The following is a 20,144-nucleotide window of genomic DNA, read 5'->3' as shown; positions in this document are numbered from 1 at the left end:
AAACGCATGCCATAAATAATAGCTACATGAAACCACCACCACTCAACTTGCTTTAGTATTGTGTGTAATGATGGAATCAAAGGCAAGTAGCATTACAAAGATCCAGTATATATAGGTGATAAAAATATGTGACTGACAAACAAGAATATGTAACTTAATCCATTTATATCAATTAAGACTCATCCAAAGAAAATTCCAAATTTATGCAAACAAAACAAAGATGAAATATTTAGTGTCTACTCTTGAATCCCTTTACTATTGACAAAACAACGATGCAATATTTAGTCTCTAGCCTTGAATCCCTCTATTATTAACAATATCATTTGATTAAGGCTTTCCTAGAAGTCTCTCAATGTCCTTGCATAAGGTATGATAAAGAAGAGGTTAGAAAAAAATAGCTATATTTTATCTTACTCGCTAATTAATATGTGGGAACATGGAATCACCAAAATAATCTATCACATCAAATAGAGGTAGTTAATAAAGCTTTAATAAGAGTAGTCACATACTAGAAGAATATCCTTCAAGAAGAATATTCTAGTCCATATCTACACATTTTTGACGCTTTCTGTAGCTTGGATGGCATTACATCTATGAGAGGGATAGCATGTCGTATTACTCCACATTGGATGGAAACAACTCCAACCTAGGATCATGGAAATAATGGTGAGATGTTAGAAACATGGTTCATTAGCTTTTTCGACTTGTGAGCATGGAAATAATGGAGATGTTCAGAAACATGGTTCATTACTATATTAGATTTTATTAATTGAAGTCTTCAAAATACAAGTAGAAGACATACGTACCCAAGATAGAGAGAAGTCACATTATCTTCTTGGGTTGATTTTGGAGATTCTTGGGCTGATTTTGGAGATTCTTGGGTTGATTTAGCAACTACTATTTCTATAGAGTGGGTGGAGGATAAGTTTTCACTTGAACACTCTTGGATGGTATGAGTGCTCAAACCCAATAAGGGAACATTGTCCCTTATAGAAATAGCCTTGGAAAGCTACATATGTCAATAGAACCTTCATAAGATCACCTAAGTTTCTTCATCACACAACTTTGTCAAACAGTGAATCATAACTTCTTACCTCTAGTTTGAGGAGATTGTTTTCTTCTTGAAGAAGGGCTTCCTACAATCAAAAATTCAAAAACAAAAATGCAACACACTACACAAATTACTTTCAAGATTTTTAACAAAATCCACATCTTTACTTAATTTCAAGATCTTCAACAAATTCCACATGATGTTGAAGCTCTCACAACCAACCACATTGACTCACCCACTCATGTCACTCAAGTCACACATTCAAATCATGTTCATTATGGGGGGAATTCTTAGAATCCCATGCACTTTCCTAAAATCTCATCCACTTCATACCTCTAATGCATGGTTAGTAGTGCGCTCACTGTCTTGCCACAATAGTTTGGTATTGGGAACATTAAAAGTATTATAGGTACCATTTTCTCACATAGATAAAGCAAAATAGAAATGAAATACACAAACTTATTTGAGACAACAGCTAGTGAGGGTATGGTAATTCCTACTCAAAAAATTATGGTGCATATAGAGTTTTTAGTGGGTATGCTATGGCACACCACTCTTATAGTATGCTAACTCCTCATAAGGTAGTAATTGGTTGTTGTCATGATCCTAGCACTTTGCAAGGTAATGCCTTAGGTGGGTATCAAACTACTCTAAGAACTACGAGAGATAAGCGTGTTTCTATGTTCATGTCTATGGGTGGCATTCTAAGCGCATGCTAGTCCTTAGCTTAAAACATAATATAAATACTCAGAGTTGTTTTCCAACACTAGAATATTAGGGCCCCTATATGCTATAATATAGAGTAAGTCATTCCTAAACATGTTGTAAAATCAAATTAAGCCTAAGAACCAAGAACCTTAGAGCATCTAGAAGCTATACTCTTGCATGAACTATTCTTAAAATTATTATAATCAAAGACCAAGGACGTTTTTTTTAAAATTATTAACAATATATTGGTTTTTTAAAAAACTAGCTTTAAGTAGTCCAAGATCCCCTCATAGTTGTTGCCATTTTTCACCACCCACAGTAGGCACCTTTTATTCACTTGTAGGCACCTTTTATTCACTTGTAGGTGATTTCATTGAGGAAAACATTATCAGGTTTTAACTAAGGACCTCCTAGTCTTAGGCATATACCTTCACAACTTGGGCTATCACCTAATTGGTCACATACTAGTCTTTTAGAAAAAAAAATATTTGAATGATGGTTGGTGAAAAATATGGCTTGGAAAATAGGTCTATAAGGAAAGCCTATAAATCTGGATAACATGGATCTTCTTGCATATTCCCCCTAAAAGAAATAAAGATGCATACAACTTAATATAAGTTTTTTATATTTTATATTTTCCACATGAAAAAAGAATATGTAACACAATTCTTCTTCATGGCTATATGTACAAATAAGAAGTCTCTCACTAAAAAGAGACATCTAAAAAGAATATGCAACACAATTCATCTTAATGGCTATATGTACAAATAAGAAGTCTCTCACTAAAAAGAGACATCTTACTAAGATGTCTATTTCTAAGAATGTAACATAGTTGGACCTAAGGTTGTTTTGGAAATTTTTTATATAATATTTTTAGATACTATTTATTTCACTCATGATAAATTTATAGTCCCTAAAAGCATCATCTTTTAACCCATTTCATTCCCTCAATGGCATATGTTACACATGATGGTCAAGTGTTATTTACCATGCAATATTCAAGTTAGAAGAATCTTGAAAGAAAGGAGCTTCTACATTAGCCTTGGATTAACCTAATTAGACTTGGATTAGCCTAGATTAGGATGATTAGCCTAGGTTTAGAGAAAGAAGAGAGCAATTGGCTTGTATTATGTTGGTTATCAAAAGGTACCTCAAATATGGCCTATTTGACATATATACATGACCACCCTTTTCACACTATCATAAGTGTTGTCCAAGGGAATGGTCCATTTTCCTTGGGCCCATTATTCATATAAGACAATTTCACTTTGTTACAAACCATCCCCACCCAAAAGGTTTCATCCTTGAAAACCACTGATATGTACAACCACAATCCACATGGATGGAGTATATGTTAATGGACTCATGTATGCTCACATAATATATGGGAAGCCAAAATTGCATGTATATGGATATAAAATAGTCAATAAACCCTCAAAACAAGCCATGAAATCTACTCCATAATGGCTTGAAAACCTTGAGTAGCTTCCAAACATTATGCATCCAATTTCCAAGGGTGTAGGGATGTTCACGGTGAATTTACGTGAATTTCCAGCAAGTTAATTAACTATTCTTGACCCTCCTTGGAGTTCCAAAATGCATCCAATAACCCTTAAAATACCTCCAATGTACAGGAGGATTTCCAAGAAGCTTCTTTCTTAGGTAGCCCTCACCATTTGACCAAGTACTCCACTAATGTACAGCTGTGAAAAACTCTTTCTCTTGTACCCAAAATTGCTTCCGACACATACTCACTCATTCCCTCCTTATTCACTAGAGGTGATTCAACTTCCAAGGTAATATTTGAGTATGACACATTGAACACATCATGAATCTTTGAGGTTAATGGAAGTGCCAATTGATAAGCAATTTCACCAACATGCCTCACCACCTTGTGTGGCCCATAGTAGCGATGAGCTAACTTGGTATTTGTGTTGTCCTTGAGAGAACCATATCTTGTTTTGGGAATCCTCAAGAATACCTAATCACCCTTGATGAAATCCAATGGCCTCCAATGAACATTAGCATAATGTTTCACTCTTTCTTTAGCTTGCTTCATATTAGCTTTTCATTGTTGCAAGAGTGCATCCATCTTTTCCATATCCTCTTTTGCATTATGATTCACCCCCTCTTGCTTTTTAACCATCATTGGCATATTCACTTTGTACCCACCATAGAGTGCCTCAAAAGGTGACATGCCAAAGCTCTCATGATGCATACTAGTATGAGAAAACTTAGAAAGCGGCAACCGCTCATCCCAAACACCTTGAATATCATGGAAATAGTGTCTCAAGTAAGTTTCCACACACTTGTTCAACCTCTCAGTTTGTTCATCGGTTTCTGGGTGATAGGCGGTGCTAGGTGTCAAAACAGTCCCCATGATCTCAAACAATGTCCTCAAAATGAACTCATAATCCACATCCTAATCACACTAACAATTTGTTAGGACACTCCAAGCAACTTGAAAACATGATCCAAAAACTATTTTACAACCATGGATGCTGAAAATTTTATCTCGAAAGAAATAAAATGTGCCATTTTTGTCAAAAGCAGTCTATGAGGAGGATGTAAAGCTAAAGTAGATGACTGTAGAGAGAGTAGGTACTTTCCCGTTTGCATTGAGATTGGAGATTGAAGTTGCAAAAGAGTCGATGGCATCCTTGCCTCCTCCAAAGATTCGATTGAGAAATCCAACCTAGTGAAAATATCAACACAACCAGGCACTTTGGAGATGATTGGAGGGGGTTCATATGATTTAGAGAACATCTCTATGATAGAGGTAAATAGTCTTCTATTTTTTGTTGTACATGGTTTGTTTTTCTATAGATTCACACTGGTACATTTCTCACATACATATGTTTTGCAGACTAAGTTAAGTCGAGAAGAATCTAGCAGGACAGCGTGTCCTCATTCACGACATGCTAAACAAAGTTTAGGCAAGCAACAGGGCTTTCCTCTTTCCTAATGCGCCATCCTACGGAAGTAAGAGCATGGAAAATCTTACTCTCCCAGGTTAATGTGCAGACCTATTATGGTGTATTTTTGGATGCGAATAAAACTTTCACATTGGTCTCACTATCGTGCAACCATGTATACCATTCCATGTGTTTTGCAACTATTTGCACCTCAAAAGGTACACAATGTAGAGAAGAAAAGTGTGATTTGTGATTCCACAAAGTGCTGTTATAAATGTCATTTGGATATCAGGTTACACCCTTGTACTTTTTTGAGTGACATTAGCTCGTGGTTTATGTTTAGTAGTACATATATGCCTTGGCTATTTAGCAAACTATATGTTATTACTATGTTAACTAGCATTGTTTATGTTAGTTGCTAATCAACATATACTATGCTGGTTATATGTTTTTTACCATCGTTAAGCTATTAATTAACAATCCTTTTTTATCATATACTAATTAACATACAACAATGTTAATTAGCATATGACAATCCTTGTTACCATACCCCTAGCACAATTTATGTTAAGAGGTGTGCATAGCTTTTACTTAGCATACAACTATGCTAATTAGCATATGACCCTTCTGGTTAGCGTAAGCTATTTTAGCTAGTAGATAAGACCTTGAATTTACAACAATGCTAATTAGCATATGAGTCTTCTAGTTAGCATATCTATGCTATTTTACTTAGCATACAACTATGCTAATTAGCATATGAGTCTTCTAGTTAGCATATCTATGCTATTTTAGTTAGCATATGACTCTTCTCGTTAGCATATAGCTATTTTAGCTAGCATAGAAGACTATGCTAACTATATGCTAACAAGTATATACTATGCTAGTTAGCACACAATTAGCCTGTGTTAATTAGTATCTAATAAGTTTTTTTATTAGCATATAACTATGCTAATTAGCATCTGAGTATGCTTGTTAGCATATGGCTATCCTAATTATCATAGCAAACTATGGTAACTATACTAGTAAGCATATTCTATGCTAGTTAGCATATATAGTGAACATAGAATATGCTAACTAGTATAGTCATTTTTTTGTTAGCATACAACTATGCTAATTATAATATGAGTATGCTTGTTAGGATATGAGTGTTCTAGTATAGTTATTATTATTTTTAGCATAGAACTATGCTTGTACGCATATGGGTGTTCTAATTAACATGTAAAACAATGATAACTATATGCAAGTTAGCATATATTATGGTAGTGAACATAGGTAATCTATGTTTCTTCTCTCTATTCTGCAGAGGCCTCAAGGGGTACCTGATCCCAAAAAAAAAATCCACATCTTTTTCTTCAAGAAATCGAGCTCAGAAGCACTATACTAGCCAAATGTAGAGTCAAAAAGGGAGGTGAAGACAAGCATTCCCTTGCTATTAGGGAATTTTGATCAGTAGTATTGGAGAAAAAAGCCAATATTTACTCTAATGGAGATAGTCAACATGCTTTGGATTGTGACTCAAAGAAGATAGAGTCTTCTACATACTCAAATAAGACTATGTTGGATCGTGCGAGTGTCATCGTGTGTGCAATCTAGTAGAACCTTCGAATATTTCAGATAGTCAATGTGCTTTAGATGATGAGTCAAAGAAGCTGGAGGCTTCTTTCTACATACATAAATAAGACTGTGTTAGATCCTATGAGTGTCAATGGGTGCGATCTCGTAGAACCTTTGAATGAAATTAGTGAGGCAAGATGCATAGGATAACTCTACTTTGGAAAAAGTCATACAAAGAATGTCAAGGAAAAAGGCACACAACTATTCAACAAATCGGGTAACTCCGAAAAAGAAAGTGAAGTGCACATCGGGTCAAGGTATATCACCCAAATCTAAGCCCTGTTCATCGATGAAAATTTCCAAAGCTTGTGCATGCAAGAAACTTTGACTCCATTCTCTGCCGGGCAGAGACATCTATTTGTCCCAAGATAGCCTTGTAGTTCATGTGTTCTATCTATTTTTTCCATGCACCAACTATTCTACTTGGCTGCCATTATACGCCCTAGTTCATATTGCCCACAGTGGTGCAACTCTTTAATTTTTGCTATCTTGGAATGTACTTGCTTTTATGTAATCGTTGTTGTAATGCATGATATTTAAGGCAATTCACTGATTTGCATAATGGTGCTATTATAGTTTCATGTCCATAAAGGCCTGAAAGTCCCCATGTCCACAAAGTCCTTAAGCTTGGAATGTTCTCATGCTGTAGTATCACTTGTTATAAATTCAGTGCATTAATTTTGGCTAGTGCCTAAGAGATGATATTTAAAGCCCGATGCCGCAAGGCTTTACTTTCTGTATTGGAGGTCAAGCGGCATCCCAAGACTACAAAAAATGTGGAGAAAATTATAGAGGTAAAGCAGTACCCCAGAACTAAAAGAAGGGCGGAGGCCCCTACACAAACACCTGCGGATGAACTTATTGAGAAAATAGAGAGAGAGCTTCCTTCCACTAGCTTCCCCCCTCCTGATTTGACAAGGACTCTGGCTCCATGGGTGGAAGATTAAATGTTAATCCCATTTTGGATTAACAAGTATGCTCCTTCAATTGAGGACATTAATAAGTGACATGAAAAGGCACTATAAAAGTTGTACATTATGAGATATTGGCCAACAAGTCCTTAGTTAATTAAGTTTTGGGCGCCCAAGTGTGAATAATGGCCAAATGTATATAAGGCATTTTCTCATAATGAATAGAGACAATCCCCTTTGTGCTATGAGAGCTCTTCTTTATGTCTTGAGAGAGAGTATTCTAGCACTTGTGCCTCTTCTATTCTTGTATGTTTCTTGCTTGTGTAGGAGAGTGAGAGAGAGTGATTGCCTTATGCGATGGTGCAAGCATTGGTAAGTGCCCTATGATAGTTGTGTTCTATTGCTCATCCTTTAGGTGAATGCATTGGGTTCCCTCTTGGAGGTGTGGTAGCCTATAACATTTTTGGCACCGCTGTCGGGGAAACACCTTTGTTTCTTTCTTCCTCTTGGAGTTTCAGTTCCCATTACATAAGATTCATGATTGCCTTTACATTCTGGTAGTGCATTGTGTAGGAAATGAATGGCTAAGATTTGTGTGGAAAATTGGTTGTGTTTGTTGTCTATTTGTGTGGTGGAGTGGTCGTGGAAGAGAGCTGCATTGTTTTTTCTAGTTAAATTTGATGTTTGCATCACTCGCATCATCAACATGAACGAGCACGTTGGTGTTCTGTTTTTTCTTCTTTTCAAAAATCAAAAAAATAAGGAGCCATTGACTGTGCCTTGAACTTGTATTATACTCCTTAGATGTGGTAAAATCATTTTGGAAATAGTTGGATAAGTTTTCACCCAAAATCACCTTAGTCGACGCGGGAAGTTCTCACGTGAAACTGCAAATAAATCATTCACGATGTGAACTTTTTCGTACAACTTCAGGCCGTGAACTATTCTAGGCATCAACGCCACGATTAATGCCACAATTCATGGGATTACCTTGCCAAAAATAGGTATCCTTATCTTGACACCTCTCACACCACGAGGTTTAACAAACTTAAAAATCGTGAACGTGCAAAAAATCGTTCACGATGTGAACTATTTTAGAGCACTTCATGGCGTCGTGAACCATTTTTAGTTCACGATGACATGAACCATTTTAGAATCCTTCACGTTATGAATCATTTTTAGTTCACGACATGAACTAATTGATTTTCATGATGTGAAACCTTATCTCTTCACGGTGTGAACTTTTTTTGTAATTTCATGCCTTGATCAAATCAAACTCAATCACGAACTTGGTATAGTTAGACTAAGGGTAAGAAAATTGAAAATCATAACAAGGTAACATGGAATTCTAAATCCAAAAGCAAAAAGCGTTCACGACCTAAACTATTTTTTGACACTTCACACCGTGAATGGTTGGTTCTCTAAATCTCACGGCCTCAGAAACAAGTCGACAAAATCTGACCAAAATTTAATTGGGACATCAAAATAGCTTATCAAATCATATATACATGCACTTGAGGTCTGTAAAGCTCATCCGAGATGACCTCACTCCTGTGACGATGGTGCATCAAATCACCTAGGATATTACTATCAAAAAAGTGTGGGTTCAAGCCACTCAGTAAGCACTCAATTGAGTGTCTTAAGGAATTTGACCAATGTTGAAACTAGTAGTAGTGAAGAATCCATGGAAGAAGGGTTGCGATACTCTAGGTTTGGGGAAGAGAAGAAACCACCCTCTCTAACCAAATCGAGCAGTATCATTGATATTGTCCGGGGATTTTTCAGTCTCCAAACTAGCAATGAGACGAAGAAGCGCAATTTACGACCATGGTCCATCAACCAATGCTGGACTTGGTCCAAGAAGTACCTATCTAAACTTCAAATTCGAAGGCTGTCAAACACAGGCACCCCCCAAATGAGAAGAGACATGGAAAGTGCGGCCAGGATGGGTCAAGTATTCTTCCCGACCCCTCTGAGGAAGTAGAGTCAGATCTGAAAGAGGATCGAGGTGGAACGACAGTTATGAGAGTTGAGCTTAAGGAAACAAGAGCTCGATACTCAAAGGGAAAGAGCCAAACAAAAGGAGATGGGAAGTGTAAACTTACTCCAATCACGGGGTAAAGAGCCGAAAATAGTCATGGGAAGAAGTGAGTGAGGAATTCCAAACTTAGAACCCATAAATGAAGAGCCCAGACGGAGGAAGAGTTTGTAAACCTAGAAGAAGAGGATAACTTACCAAGAGTGGCGAGAAAAGTGAAAGCCTGCCTGTACACCAAAAAGGACATTGAGAAAATTATCAAACATCGTATGTTCCTACAGGACAGGGAACTCTTAATTATGCAAAGGCATAAAGAAGCGACTTATGATGAGCCATTCTAAAATGGAGTGGCAAGACCATCCCATAGATCGGAGATTCCTAAAAGAGCCAACATAGGAAGAGGAAGAGGTCTAGGTAGGGGGGGAAGCAATTCCTCAAAGACCAAGGGTGGATCCAACCATCGATCTTAATGTAGCCACAAGGACGAATCTATTGAGTATGGCTACAGAAATGGGATGGAGAATGGTCAAGGAGCTAGGCACTGCTCTAGAATTCTGACCCTCCTAAATGAAACCACACATCATTTCCAAGCTCGTTCAGAAATTCTATGGGGATGGGGATCCTATTCAACATGTAGAGATTTTTTAATCCACACGCGAAACTTGTGGGCCAGTTAGTGAATATGTAACAATGATTCAGGCTTTCTCATTGACCCTAAAAGGGAAAGTGCATCAGTGGTTCCAAACCCTCAAACCCGAGGATAAGGTTAACTTCACACGACTCAAGAATGTGTTTGCGCCTAGCTTTGCCAGAAGTGGCAATTGGAGTCGATGAGAGACTATGTGTCTCTACTAAAGCACTTAAACTCAAGGTGCAAACTATGGGAGATTCTAATTGATGATCAATTATTGCCTTGCTTCTGGTGGAGAGTAGTTAGAGACCACAAGATGCATGATTATCTAGTATTAGCCCAATGAGCTACTCTAGATGCTTGTTGCAAATTGGCAATTGAATATGAAGATAATATGCTAGAATTGCCACAATCGACGAAAGATGTCAGAATATCTTCGGCAAACAATGACTTCACGTGTTTCGAGTCACCAAGAGATTGGAACTCAGAGCAAGAAAGTTGGAAACATGACTCTAGCAGAGCTTAGTAATGCAATACTAGATAAATTGAAGGTAAAGGAGGGAAAAGAAACATCTGGGCATGGGCATACCCATCTTTACCCCCATAGAGAATTGGTGTGGTGCTCCATGTATAGATTGAATCACACTACTACCAAATGCCCACAGCTAAGAGCAAGGCCACTACTCTATTGTGCACACTGTGTTAAATTAGGGAATCATGGCACTTCCATGTACAGATATCCAAGGTTCCAAATAGTTGCACAGCTTCCAACACCTAGAGCTCCATTGGCCTTACCAATACCACCTGTGCAAATTACTGCAGTTGAAGGATAGCCAAACTCTTCCTATTTACCTATGGGGATGTTTCGGGTGTAGGAAACTTCACCTCTACCACCACCTGTTCTACCACCACAGCCCACGACAGGCTAAAATCAACCAAGTATTGATTAGAGAGCCATCATAAGATATTGATATGGTGCGTGAAGTAGAACTTAGTGAAGAGTACTATGAGGAAGCTGTAGAGATCGCACCAAAATTCTATGTCCTATAGAATAACATGCCAATACTTGTGTTTCAAACCATGGTACAGTGGAAGGGTAAGGACATAAACTCTAACATGAAGAGAGGACCTCTAAAAATGTTTTAGCTATGGTGGGCTGCATCAAATCGCTGTGTCTAAACAAGAATGTGGTTCATACGCACCAACCCCAACAATTGACTTCTCAGCCCAATGATGTAAGATTCCTCCCCAGCCTTCGAGGTATATAGGAGTAAGAATCTCCCTTTTGGATCTTATAATTATTCCCTCTCTAAAATAAAAGAAAGTTTCTGTTTAAAAAAGGAATACCCTTTTCCTAAAATACTTCTCAGGAGTCCCACCTGTTTTAAGGATTTAGAACAATGAGTTTAGAAGTGAGAATCGGTGTTTTGGATACCAAGGTTTTGGTTTTCATTCGAGTACGGCCCAAAAGAAGTTCTTTATCTCTTGGAGAGGATAAGAAGTTATCCCCCAGATATTGTGACCTTTATATCTGAATTCAATGAAAGTAGGTGACTTAGCCTACAAGTTTCTTTTATCTCCTCATCTCAAAATTCTTAATGCCTTCTATAGAAAATGTGTCAAACACAAATCATGGAAAGACGGTAAAACTTCAGTGGCAAGTTACCGTTGGCTTCTTGGTTACGCTAGCTCCTTCCTCTATATAAGTCGTAACTTTTACTTGTCGCTCACAGTAATCTTACTCCCATCAATCTCCTTTCTTTCTTAATCTCCTTCATGGCTTGGCAACAAGAATTAGTTTTATCCCTGATGATTTCTCACCTTCAAGACGCAAGAGAGTCTGTGAAGAAAGACTTTATAGAACAGTATGAGCGCTCACTTTTTCCTCACCTAGGAACTTCGGTAGCGCAGACCAAATGGCGGACCTATCAAAACATAACTAGGGTAACACCCTGGGGTCAGCAGCACTTTTGTAACAATGTCCGCTTGGCCATGGTTATCGAAGCCTTGGGTTTGGGTCCCCGATACTACTGCGTCATGAGATCAAGGCATCTTGGGTTTTCTGAGCGGGTCTTCTTACTGGCGTGTTTTCTTCCTCATGAGAAGATATGCCTTTACCCCGTTTTTGGCTTGCCTCTCAGAGGTCCTTTTGTTGGATCACCTCATACCACTGAGATAGGTGCGGCAATAACCAGCAGAATCATTCCCATAGATGAGTTACCCTATACTTGTGCAGCTTGTGAGGACTGCTTTTGTGACCATATGATGGACGGGCTTATGGAAGTGTAAAGAGTTTCTCTATCTTTACTGTATAAGTTCCGAGAATGAATAAAGTTTAAATCTTGTTCTTATTTTGAATCTTGCCTTCTTTAAGACTTTTCTTGGTGGTTAATCTTGATTAAAATTTTTCTCTAAGTCTCATATTCGTGCATCTTACGAAATTATCCCAAGTTGCGAGATGAGGACATCTCGCGTTTTTTAAGTGGGGTAGAATATAAGATTCCTCCCCCAACCCCTTTTTGATGTCTAGTATCTTCCCCTGTAAATCAATCCCTCTTCAGAAATATAAAGACCTTGTTTCTAATTGTTTTAGCCTAGAGAGAGAAAATTATTCTAGAGAGAGAATATTCAGATTATGAATATTTTTGGATAGAAAAATAACTCATCTTATTAAAATAAGTTCCCCTGAAACAGAAATTCAAAAAGAATTTTCCAATGTGCAATTTGAGTTAATTGGAAATAGGTATAAAGAACCTTAGTCTAAAGGGTCTAGATTTTCAGAAATCTTTAGACTATGGTCCAATTAAGGTTCCTAGGGGCCAATAGCATCAATCCATGTGTAGGGAGGAGATAAATCCAAATTGTAAAAGAAGATACCCAAAATTGAGTAAATGTTCACATAAGATGAAGAGTTGAAAATGTACAAGGTTTATTAGTAAATAAACACATATGTAAGGAAGGGGAATTCTTTAAAGGAGGTGCATATTTCACATAAGATGAAGAGTTAAAAATATACAAGGTTTATTAGTAAATAAACACATATGTAAGGAAGGGGAATTCTTTAAAGGAGGTGCATATTTCACATAAGATGAAGAGTTGAAAATGTACAAGGTTTATTAGTAAATAAACACATATGTAAGGAAGGGGAATTCTTTAAAGGAGGTGCATATTTCACATAAGATGAAGAGTTGAAAATGTACAAGGTTTATTAGTAAATAAACACATATGTAAGGAAGGGAAGTTCTTTAAAGAAGGTGCATATTTCACATAAGATGAAGAGTTGAAAATGTACAAGGTTTATTAATAAAAAACTATGAGCAATATTAAAATGATTCCATTCTGACACATATGTAAGGAAGGGGAGTTCTTTAAAGGAGGTGCATATTTCACATGCTTGAATGAGTTTTAAACTCATAAAAATTGAGATATTTTATCTCTTCTCTCTCCTAATTCAAGTCTAGTTCCAAAAAGTTAACTTAACTGACCTAAAAATGGTCAAAAAGTGACCAAACTGACTTGGAAAATTCTAGAATCAGTTTGTTTGGTTAGGAGCTCAAATTTTCCTATAAATAGAAGCCTCCCCTTGTTGAAAAAAATATAGTCTTTTATGCTTTGTTACTCTACTCCACCTAAGCCAAATTAGATAGTCTCTTATGCTTTGTTACTCTACTCCACCTAAGCTAAATTAGATAGAGTCTTATGCTTTGTTACTCTACTCCACCTAAGCCAAATTAGATAGAGTCTTATGCTTTGTTACTCTACTCCACCTAAGCCAAATTTAGATAGAGTCTTATGCTTTGTTACTCTACTCCACCTAAGCCAAATTAGATAGAGTCTTATGCTTTGTTACTCTACTCCACCTAAGCCAAATTAGATAGAGTCTTATGCTTTGTTACTCTACTCTACCTAAGCCAAGAACTGTGAATTCTTTAACAATTCACTAGTTTTTGATACTTCTCTCTTTCTTCAATCTCTATTGGTGGCTCCATCAACATACTAAACCAATTGATTGGTTGGGGGCCTCTACCGTGAATAAAGAATCAAGCAAATTATAAGGTAAGTACATTGAATTTTTGATCTTTCTATAATTACTCAATGATTCTCTCTTCTCAACCCCTCTCAAGCTTGAGAAGCTTAATTGGTATGGTTTTTTAATTGCTATTGAAGTTAATTTCCATTTATGTTTAAATTCTAATGGTTTTTATGTAATTTCTCTCTCTCATTCAAGAAATGGTCATACTCATGACCCATTCTCAATCCAAATGAAGCTTTTCATAAAGCCTTTCCTTAATCCAAGATTAAGCTATGCTTGAGGCCAAATTAATGGCTTTTTGCTATGCTTTTAGTTTATGCACATTGATGATTCAATCCATTATGGATTGATGACCCAATTAGAGACCATTCTAATTGTTTTCTTAATGATCCAATTAGAGACCATTATGGATTGATGACCCAATTAGAGACCATTCTAATTGTTTTCATAATGATCCAATTAGAGACCATTATGGATTGATGATCCAATTAGAGACCATTCTAATTGTTTTCTTAATGACCCAATTAGAGACCATTCTAATTATTTCCTTAATGATAAGCTTTATCCCTTAGAAAAAAAACTGAGATTTATCAGTCATAGTAGCGGAGCTATGGCAAAATTTTTATAGAAATTACGCATAAAATAAATTCATTCAAAGCATAAAAAGAGGACTTCCTACCATATTCTAGGAACTATCATCCTAGATTAATTAAAAGAATTTTATTATGCATGGAGATGTGGATGTTTGCATGTAGATGTAGATGTATAGATATAGATGTGGATGTGGAGGTAGATGGTTGCATGTAGATGTAGATGTATAGATGTGGAGGTAGATGGTTGCATGTATAGAGATAGATGTGAATGGAGATGTGGATGTATGCATGTAGATGTAGATGTATAGATGTGGATGTGGATGTATACATGTAGATGTAGATGTATAGATACGGATGTGGATGTGGAGGTGAATGTATACATGTAGATGTAGATGTATAGATGTAGATGTGGATGTGGAGGTAGATGGATGCTGTAGATGTATAGATGTAGATGGGAATGGAGATATGGATATATGCATGTAGATGTAGATGTATAGATGTAGATGTGGATGTGGAGGTGGATGGATGCATGTAGATGTAGATGTATAGATGTAGATGTGAATGGAGATGTGGATGTATGCATGTAGATGTAGATGTATGGAGGTGAATGTGAATGTGGATGTGGATGTATGCATAGAGATGTAGATGTATGCATGTAGATGTGAATGTACGCATATAGATATGGATGTATGGATGTGAATATACGATATGCGATGCGAGGGAATCTGAAGTGATGAGATAGAAATGATGTGATGGGATGAGTATACATATAAATGGAATATGGAATAAGTAATGTAGATTGATGAGGGATAATGTGGAAAAATGAAAGTTAAAATAGAAATTGTGTTGTAAACTGTTTGTAAATACTGTTTGTAAATGCTGTTTGTAAATGATTGTTTTATGTCAAGAATGCTGGGGGGAGCATTTTGACCGTCTTGTGATTAAAGTCGTGATGGTAAAGTTGCAACTGCTGACGGGGAGTCAATGAAGGACGTCTCGCGTAGCAAGGTCGGCCGAGGTCTTGACCAGCCTCGGTGCGATTAAAATGGTGAGCTTCCGGTACGGTGGATGAGGGGCCAAGGAAGCGGCCTATGCGTGAAGCGCTAGGTTACCTGCGAAGGATCCTAGAGGGTGCTGACCATACGGTGCTCGGGCTCTGGGTTGCCTAGGATACCCACGCGTGCGTCGAGGAAGATATTGGAACAGAGTTGGAGTTGTTTTCTGAAATCGAGCATGGATCTGGTTGATTGACCTTGCTGGTCTTCAATGGATGAGTCCATGGCTCCTTATATGGATCTGTTGGTTGATCTTGCTGATCTTCAATGAGAGTCCATCTTGTTAAGTGATTATATTGCCAAGTATTATGGGCTAGGAACTATCGAAACGGCTCCTGAGCGTTCTAGTTGCCAATGATGCCATAGATACTCTGATGAAGGAATGATGGGAAATTAAGAATCAATTGGATAAATTGGAAGATGGTGATCAATGATACTATGGTTTTATTAAAGGATTGTTTTAAACTGGTTGAATCTGGTTGAAAAAGGCAATTTCATATTGGGTGTGTGAGTGGTGTGACTAGTTTTATTTTGCATGAACATCCGGCTAGGGGGCCTTGGAACTCTTTTCCTTGGTACCCGGGACAAAACCTAACCAAATTTTTAATTGGATCCCATCACTACAGTGGTTGGGCGGTTGGCTAACCCATGGGATTGGATGGGGTTAGGCTGGACTGATGGATCCGTAAATCGAAACTCAAACTTTTGTTTTTACGATAGAAAAAAAAAATCCCGGACAGTAACTGTTCTATGGATAGGAATCAACGGCTGTGCCTCTTGAATGGGGAAAAAAGCGTTGATCCCAATGATCCAAGTGCAAGTTTCTTCCTTGAACCGACTAAGTATCTTATAGAAGTAATTGGATCATCTCGATCAGAAATGATCTTGACTACGTTAGAGTAAAAAGTTATCCTGGTGGAATCGCCCGTGCTTCCGGTTAAGAAAGTTTTTCCGGGTTCGGTTTTGGAACAACCGACGGATTAGTCTCTTATCCGGATATCCGTGGGTGAGGCCCCGAGTGTGGGACCCCTGTCCCGCGCGAGAAGCGCTACTTCCGCTCTGCTCTGCCAGTACCCCAGATCCGTTGCTCGGTGGGAACAGGGATCTTACAGTTGGTATCAGAGCATTGGTTAATAAAGATCAACTGAGAAGACAAATATGTCAAAAATTTATCAAGAAACACAAAAAGGTTATAATTGTGTGATATAATTCATACAAATTGATATTCAAACTGAAATTCATAATTTGGTAATTGGTTCTCCAGATGGAAGTACCGCGATTATATAGAATCCCTGACTTGCTTGAGGCCTAGACATGATAGTATTCACCTTATAATTCCAAGGGCCGTGACTACGCGTATATACCGAGAGTATACTGCAGCTCTTTACTGACAGTATATACGAGTAAATCTAAGACTTGAAATTATATGCGTTAATGCTATCCAGATGATGATTTCGAATGTGATTGATATGATTTTTAATTTTGTTTGAGAATGGATGAATTGATTTGGATTATGATTGAAAATGCTGATTGAAAAATGTTGATTTTTAAAAATTAGTTGAATTATAATGAAATCACAATGAGGGGGAATGGGACGAGTCCCTATAGCGATATTCATAACTAGAATGATGATAATGAATTCAGCAAATCACTATGAGATTAGTGGGTTGTGTTGTCAGATTGCTACTGTTAATACTTGACCGGTAGAATGTCAAATTGAGAACTTGCTTGATTGAAAATTCCGTGGAGGAATGTTCCGAAGGAAACTTTTCGGTCTAATGGACCATTATCATGTTAAAGATATGAATGACATGATCTGAATGAATTGTTATTTAATGATGAGTTCTACATAAGGGATATTTATCCCAATGTTCTGTTGGGTTGACCAGAATATAAGAAACCCCAAAATAAACTTGGATCTTAAGAAAAAGAGTTGTCCTCTACCTTGCGAGATGAGGGCATCTCGCACTTTTTAAGTGGGGTAGGATGTAAGATTCCTCCCCAGCCTTCGAGGTATATAGGAGTAAGAATCTCCCTTTTGGATCTTATAATTATTCCCTCTCTAAAATAAAAGAAAGTTTCTGTTTAAAAAAGGAATACCCTTTTCCTAAAATACTTCTCAGGAGTCCCACCTGTTTTAAGGATTTAGAACAATGAGTTTAGAAGTGAGAATCGGTGTTTTGGATACCAAGGTTTTGGTTTTCATTCGAGTACGGCCCAAAAGAAGTTCTTTATCTCTTGGAGAGGATAAGAAGTTATCCCCCAGATATTGTGACCTTTATATCTGAATTCAATGAAAGTAGGTGACTTAGCCTACAAGTTTCTTTTATCTCCTCATCTCAAAATTCTTAATGCCTTCTATAGAAAATGTGTCAAACACAAATCATGGAAAGACGGTAAAACTTCAGTGGCAAGTTACCGTTGGCTTCTTGGTTACGCTAGCTCCTTCCTCTATATAAGTCGTAACTTTTACTTGTCGCTCACAGTAATCTTACTCCCATCAATCTCCTTTCTTTCTTAATCTCCTTCATGGCTTGGCAACAAGAATTAGTTTTATCCCTGATGATTTCTCACCTTCAAGACGCAAGAGAGTCTGTGAAGAAAGACTTTATAGAACAGTATGAGCGCTCACTTTTTCCTCACCTAGGAACTTCGGTAGCGCAGACCAAATGGCGGACCTATCAAAACATAACTAGGGTAACACCCTGGGGTCAGCAGCACTTTTGTAACAATGTCCGCTTGGCCATGGTTATCGAAGCCTTGGGTTTGGGTCCCCGATACTACTGCGTCATGAGATCAAGGCATCTTGGGTTTTCTGAGCGGGTCTTCTTACTGGCGTGTTTTCTTCCTCATGAGAAGATATGCCTTTACCCCGTTTTTGGCTTGCCTCTCAGAGGTCCTTTTGTTGGATCACCTCATACCACTGAGATAGGTGCGGCAATAACCAGCAGAATCATTCCCATAGATGAGTTACCCTATACTTGTGCAGCTTGTGAGGACTGCTTTTGTGACCATATGATGGACGGGCTTATGGAAGTGTAAAGAGTTTCTCTATCTTTACTGTATAAGTTCCGAGAATGAATAAAGTTTAAATCTTGTTCTTATTTTGAATCTTGCCTTCTTTAAGACTTTTCTTGGTGGTTAATCTTGATTAAAATTTTTCTCTAAGTCTCATATTCGTGCATCTTACGAAATTATCCCAAGTTGCGAGATGAGGACATCTCGCGTTTTTTAAGTGGGGTAGAATATAAGATTCCTCCCCCAACCCCTTTTTGATGTCTAGTATCTTCCCCTGTAAATCAATCCCTCTTCAGAAATATAAAGACCTTGTTTCTAATTGTTTTAGCCTAGAGAGAGAAAATTATTCTAGAGAGAGAATATTCAGATTATGAATATTTTTGGATAGAAAAATAACTCATCTTATTAAAATAAGTTCCCCTGAAACAGAAATTCAAAAAGAATTTTCCAATGTGCAATTTGAGTTAATTGGAAATAGGTATAAAGAACCTTAGTCTAAAGGGTCTAGATTTTCAGAAATCTTTAGACTATGGTCCAATTAAGGTTCCTAGGGGCCAATAGCATCAATCCATGTGTAGGGAGGAGATAAATCCAAATTGTAAAAGAAGATACCCAAAATTGAGTAAATGTTCACATAAGATGAAGAGTTGAAAATGTACAAGGTTTATTAGTAAATAAACACATATGTAAGGAAGGGGAATTCTTTAAAGGAGGTGCATATTTCACATAAGATGAAGAGTTAAAAATGTACAAGGTTTATTAGTAAATAAACACATATGTAAGGAAGGGGAATTCTTTAAAGGAGGTGCATATTTCACATAAGATGAAGAGTTGAAAATGTACAAGGTTTATTAGTAAATAAACACATATGTAAGGAAGGGGAATTCTTTAAAGGAGGTGCATATTTCACATAAGATGAAGAGTTGAAAATGTACAAGGTTTATTAGTAAATAAACACATATGTAAGGAAGGGAAGTTCTTTAAAGAAGGTGCATATTTCACATAAGATGAAGAGTTGAAAATGTACAAGGTTTATTAATAAAAAACTATGAGCAATATTAAAATGATTCCATTCTGACACATATGTAAGGAAGGGGAGTTCTTTAAAGGAGGTGCATATTTCACATGCTTGAATGAGTTTTAAACTCATAAAAATTGAGATATTTTATCTCTTCTCTCTCCTAATTCAAGTCTAGTTCCAAAAAGTTAACTTAACTGACCTAAAAATGGTCAAAAAGTGACCAAACTGACTTGGAAAATTCTAGAATCAGTTTGTTTGGTTAGGAGCTCAAATTTTCCTATAAATAGAAGCCTCCCCTTGTTGAAAAAAATATAGTCTTTTATGCTTTGTTACTCTACTCCACCTAAGCCAAATTAGATAGTCTCTTATGCTTTGTTACTCTACTCCACCTAAGCTAAATTAGATAGAGTCTTATGCTTTGTTACTCTACTCCACCTAAGCCAAATTAGATAGAGTCTTATGCTTTGTTACTCTACTCCACCTAAGCCAAATTTAGATAGAGTCTTATGCTTTGTTACTCTACTCCACCTAAGCCAAATTAGATAGAGTCTTATGC

At 37.1% G+C, this 20,144-nt stretch overlaps 1 protein-coding gene across 1 annotated transcript in view; it reads right to left on the bottom strand.

Moving 5' to 3' along the window:
* Window positions 1–254: 254 nt before the first annotated feature.
* Window positions 255–20,144, bottom strand: part of LOC147637987 (MADS-box protein J2-like) — a 43,446-nt gene continuing 23,556 nt past the window's right edge. Inside the window, exons 4-6 of the mRNA XM_086794733.1 lie at window positions 1,095–1,136; window positions 807–1,009; window positions 255–646 (exon numbers count right to left, since the gene is read on the bottom strand). Of these exons, the coding sequence (XP_086650859.1) occupies window positions 616–646; window positions 807–1,009; window positions 1,095–1,136 (276 nt within the window). The 3' untranslated portion in view covers window positions 255–615. The remainder of the gene's footprint in view (window positions 647–806; window positions 1,010–1,094; window positions 1,137–20,144) is intronic.

Source organism: Cibotium barometz, chromosome 5 (genome assembly GCF_041138505.1).
Source record: "Cibotium barometz isolate CiBa-2024 chromosome 5, ASM4113850v1, whole genome shotgun sequence".
Taxonomy (NCBI): Eukaryota; Viridiplantae; Streptophyta; class Polypodiopsida; order Cyatheales; family Cibotiaceae; genus Cibotium; species Cibotium barometz.
This window is presented reverse-complemented; position numbering and strand designations above follow the sequence as displayed.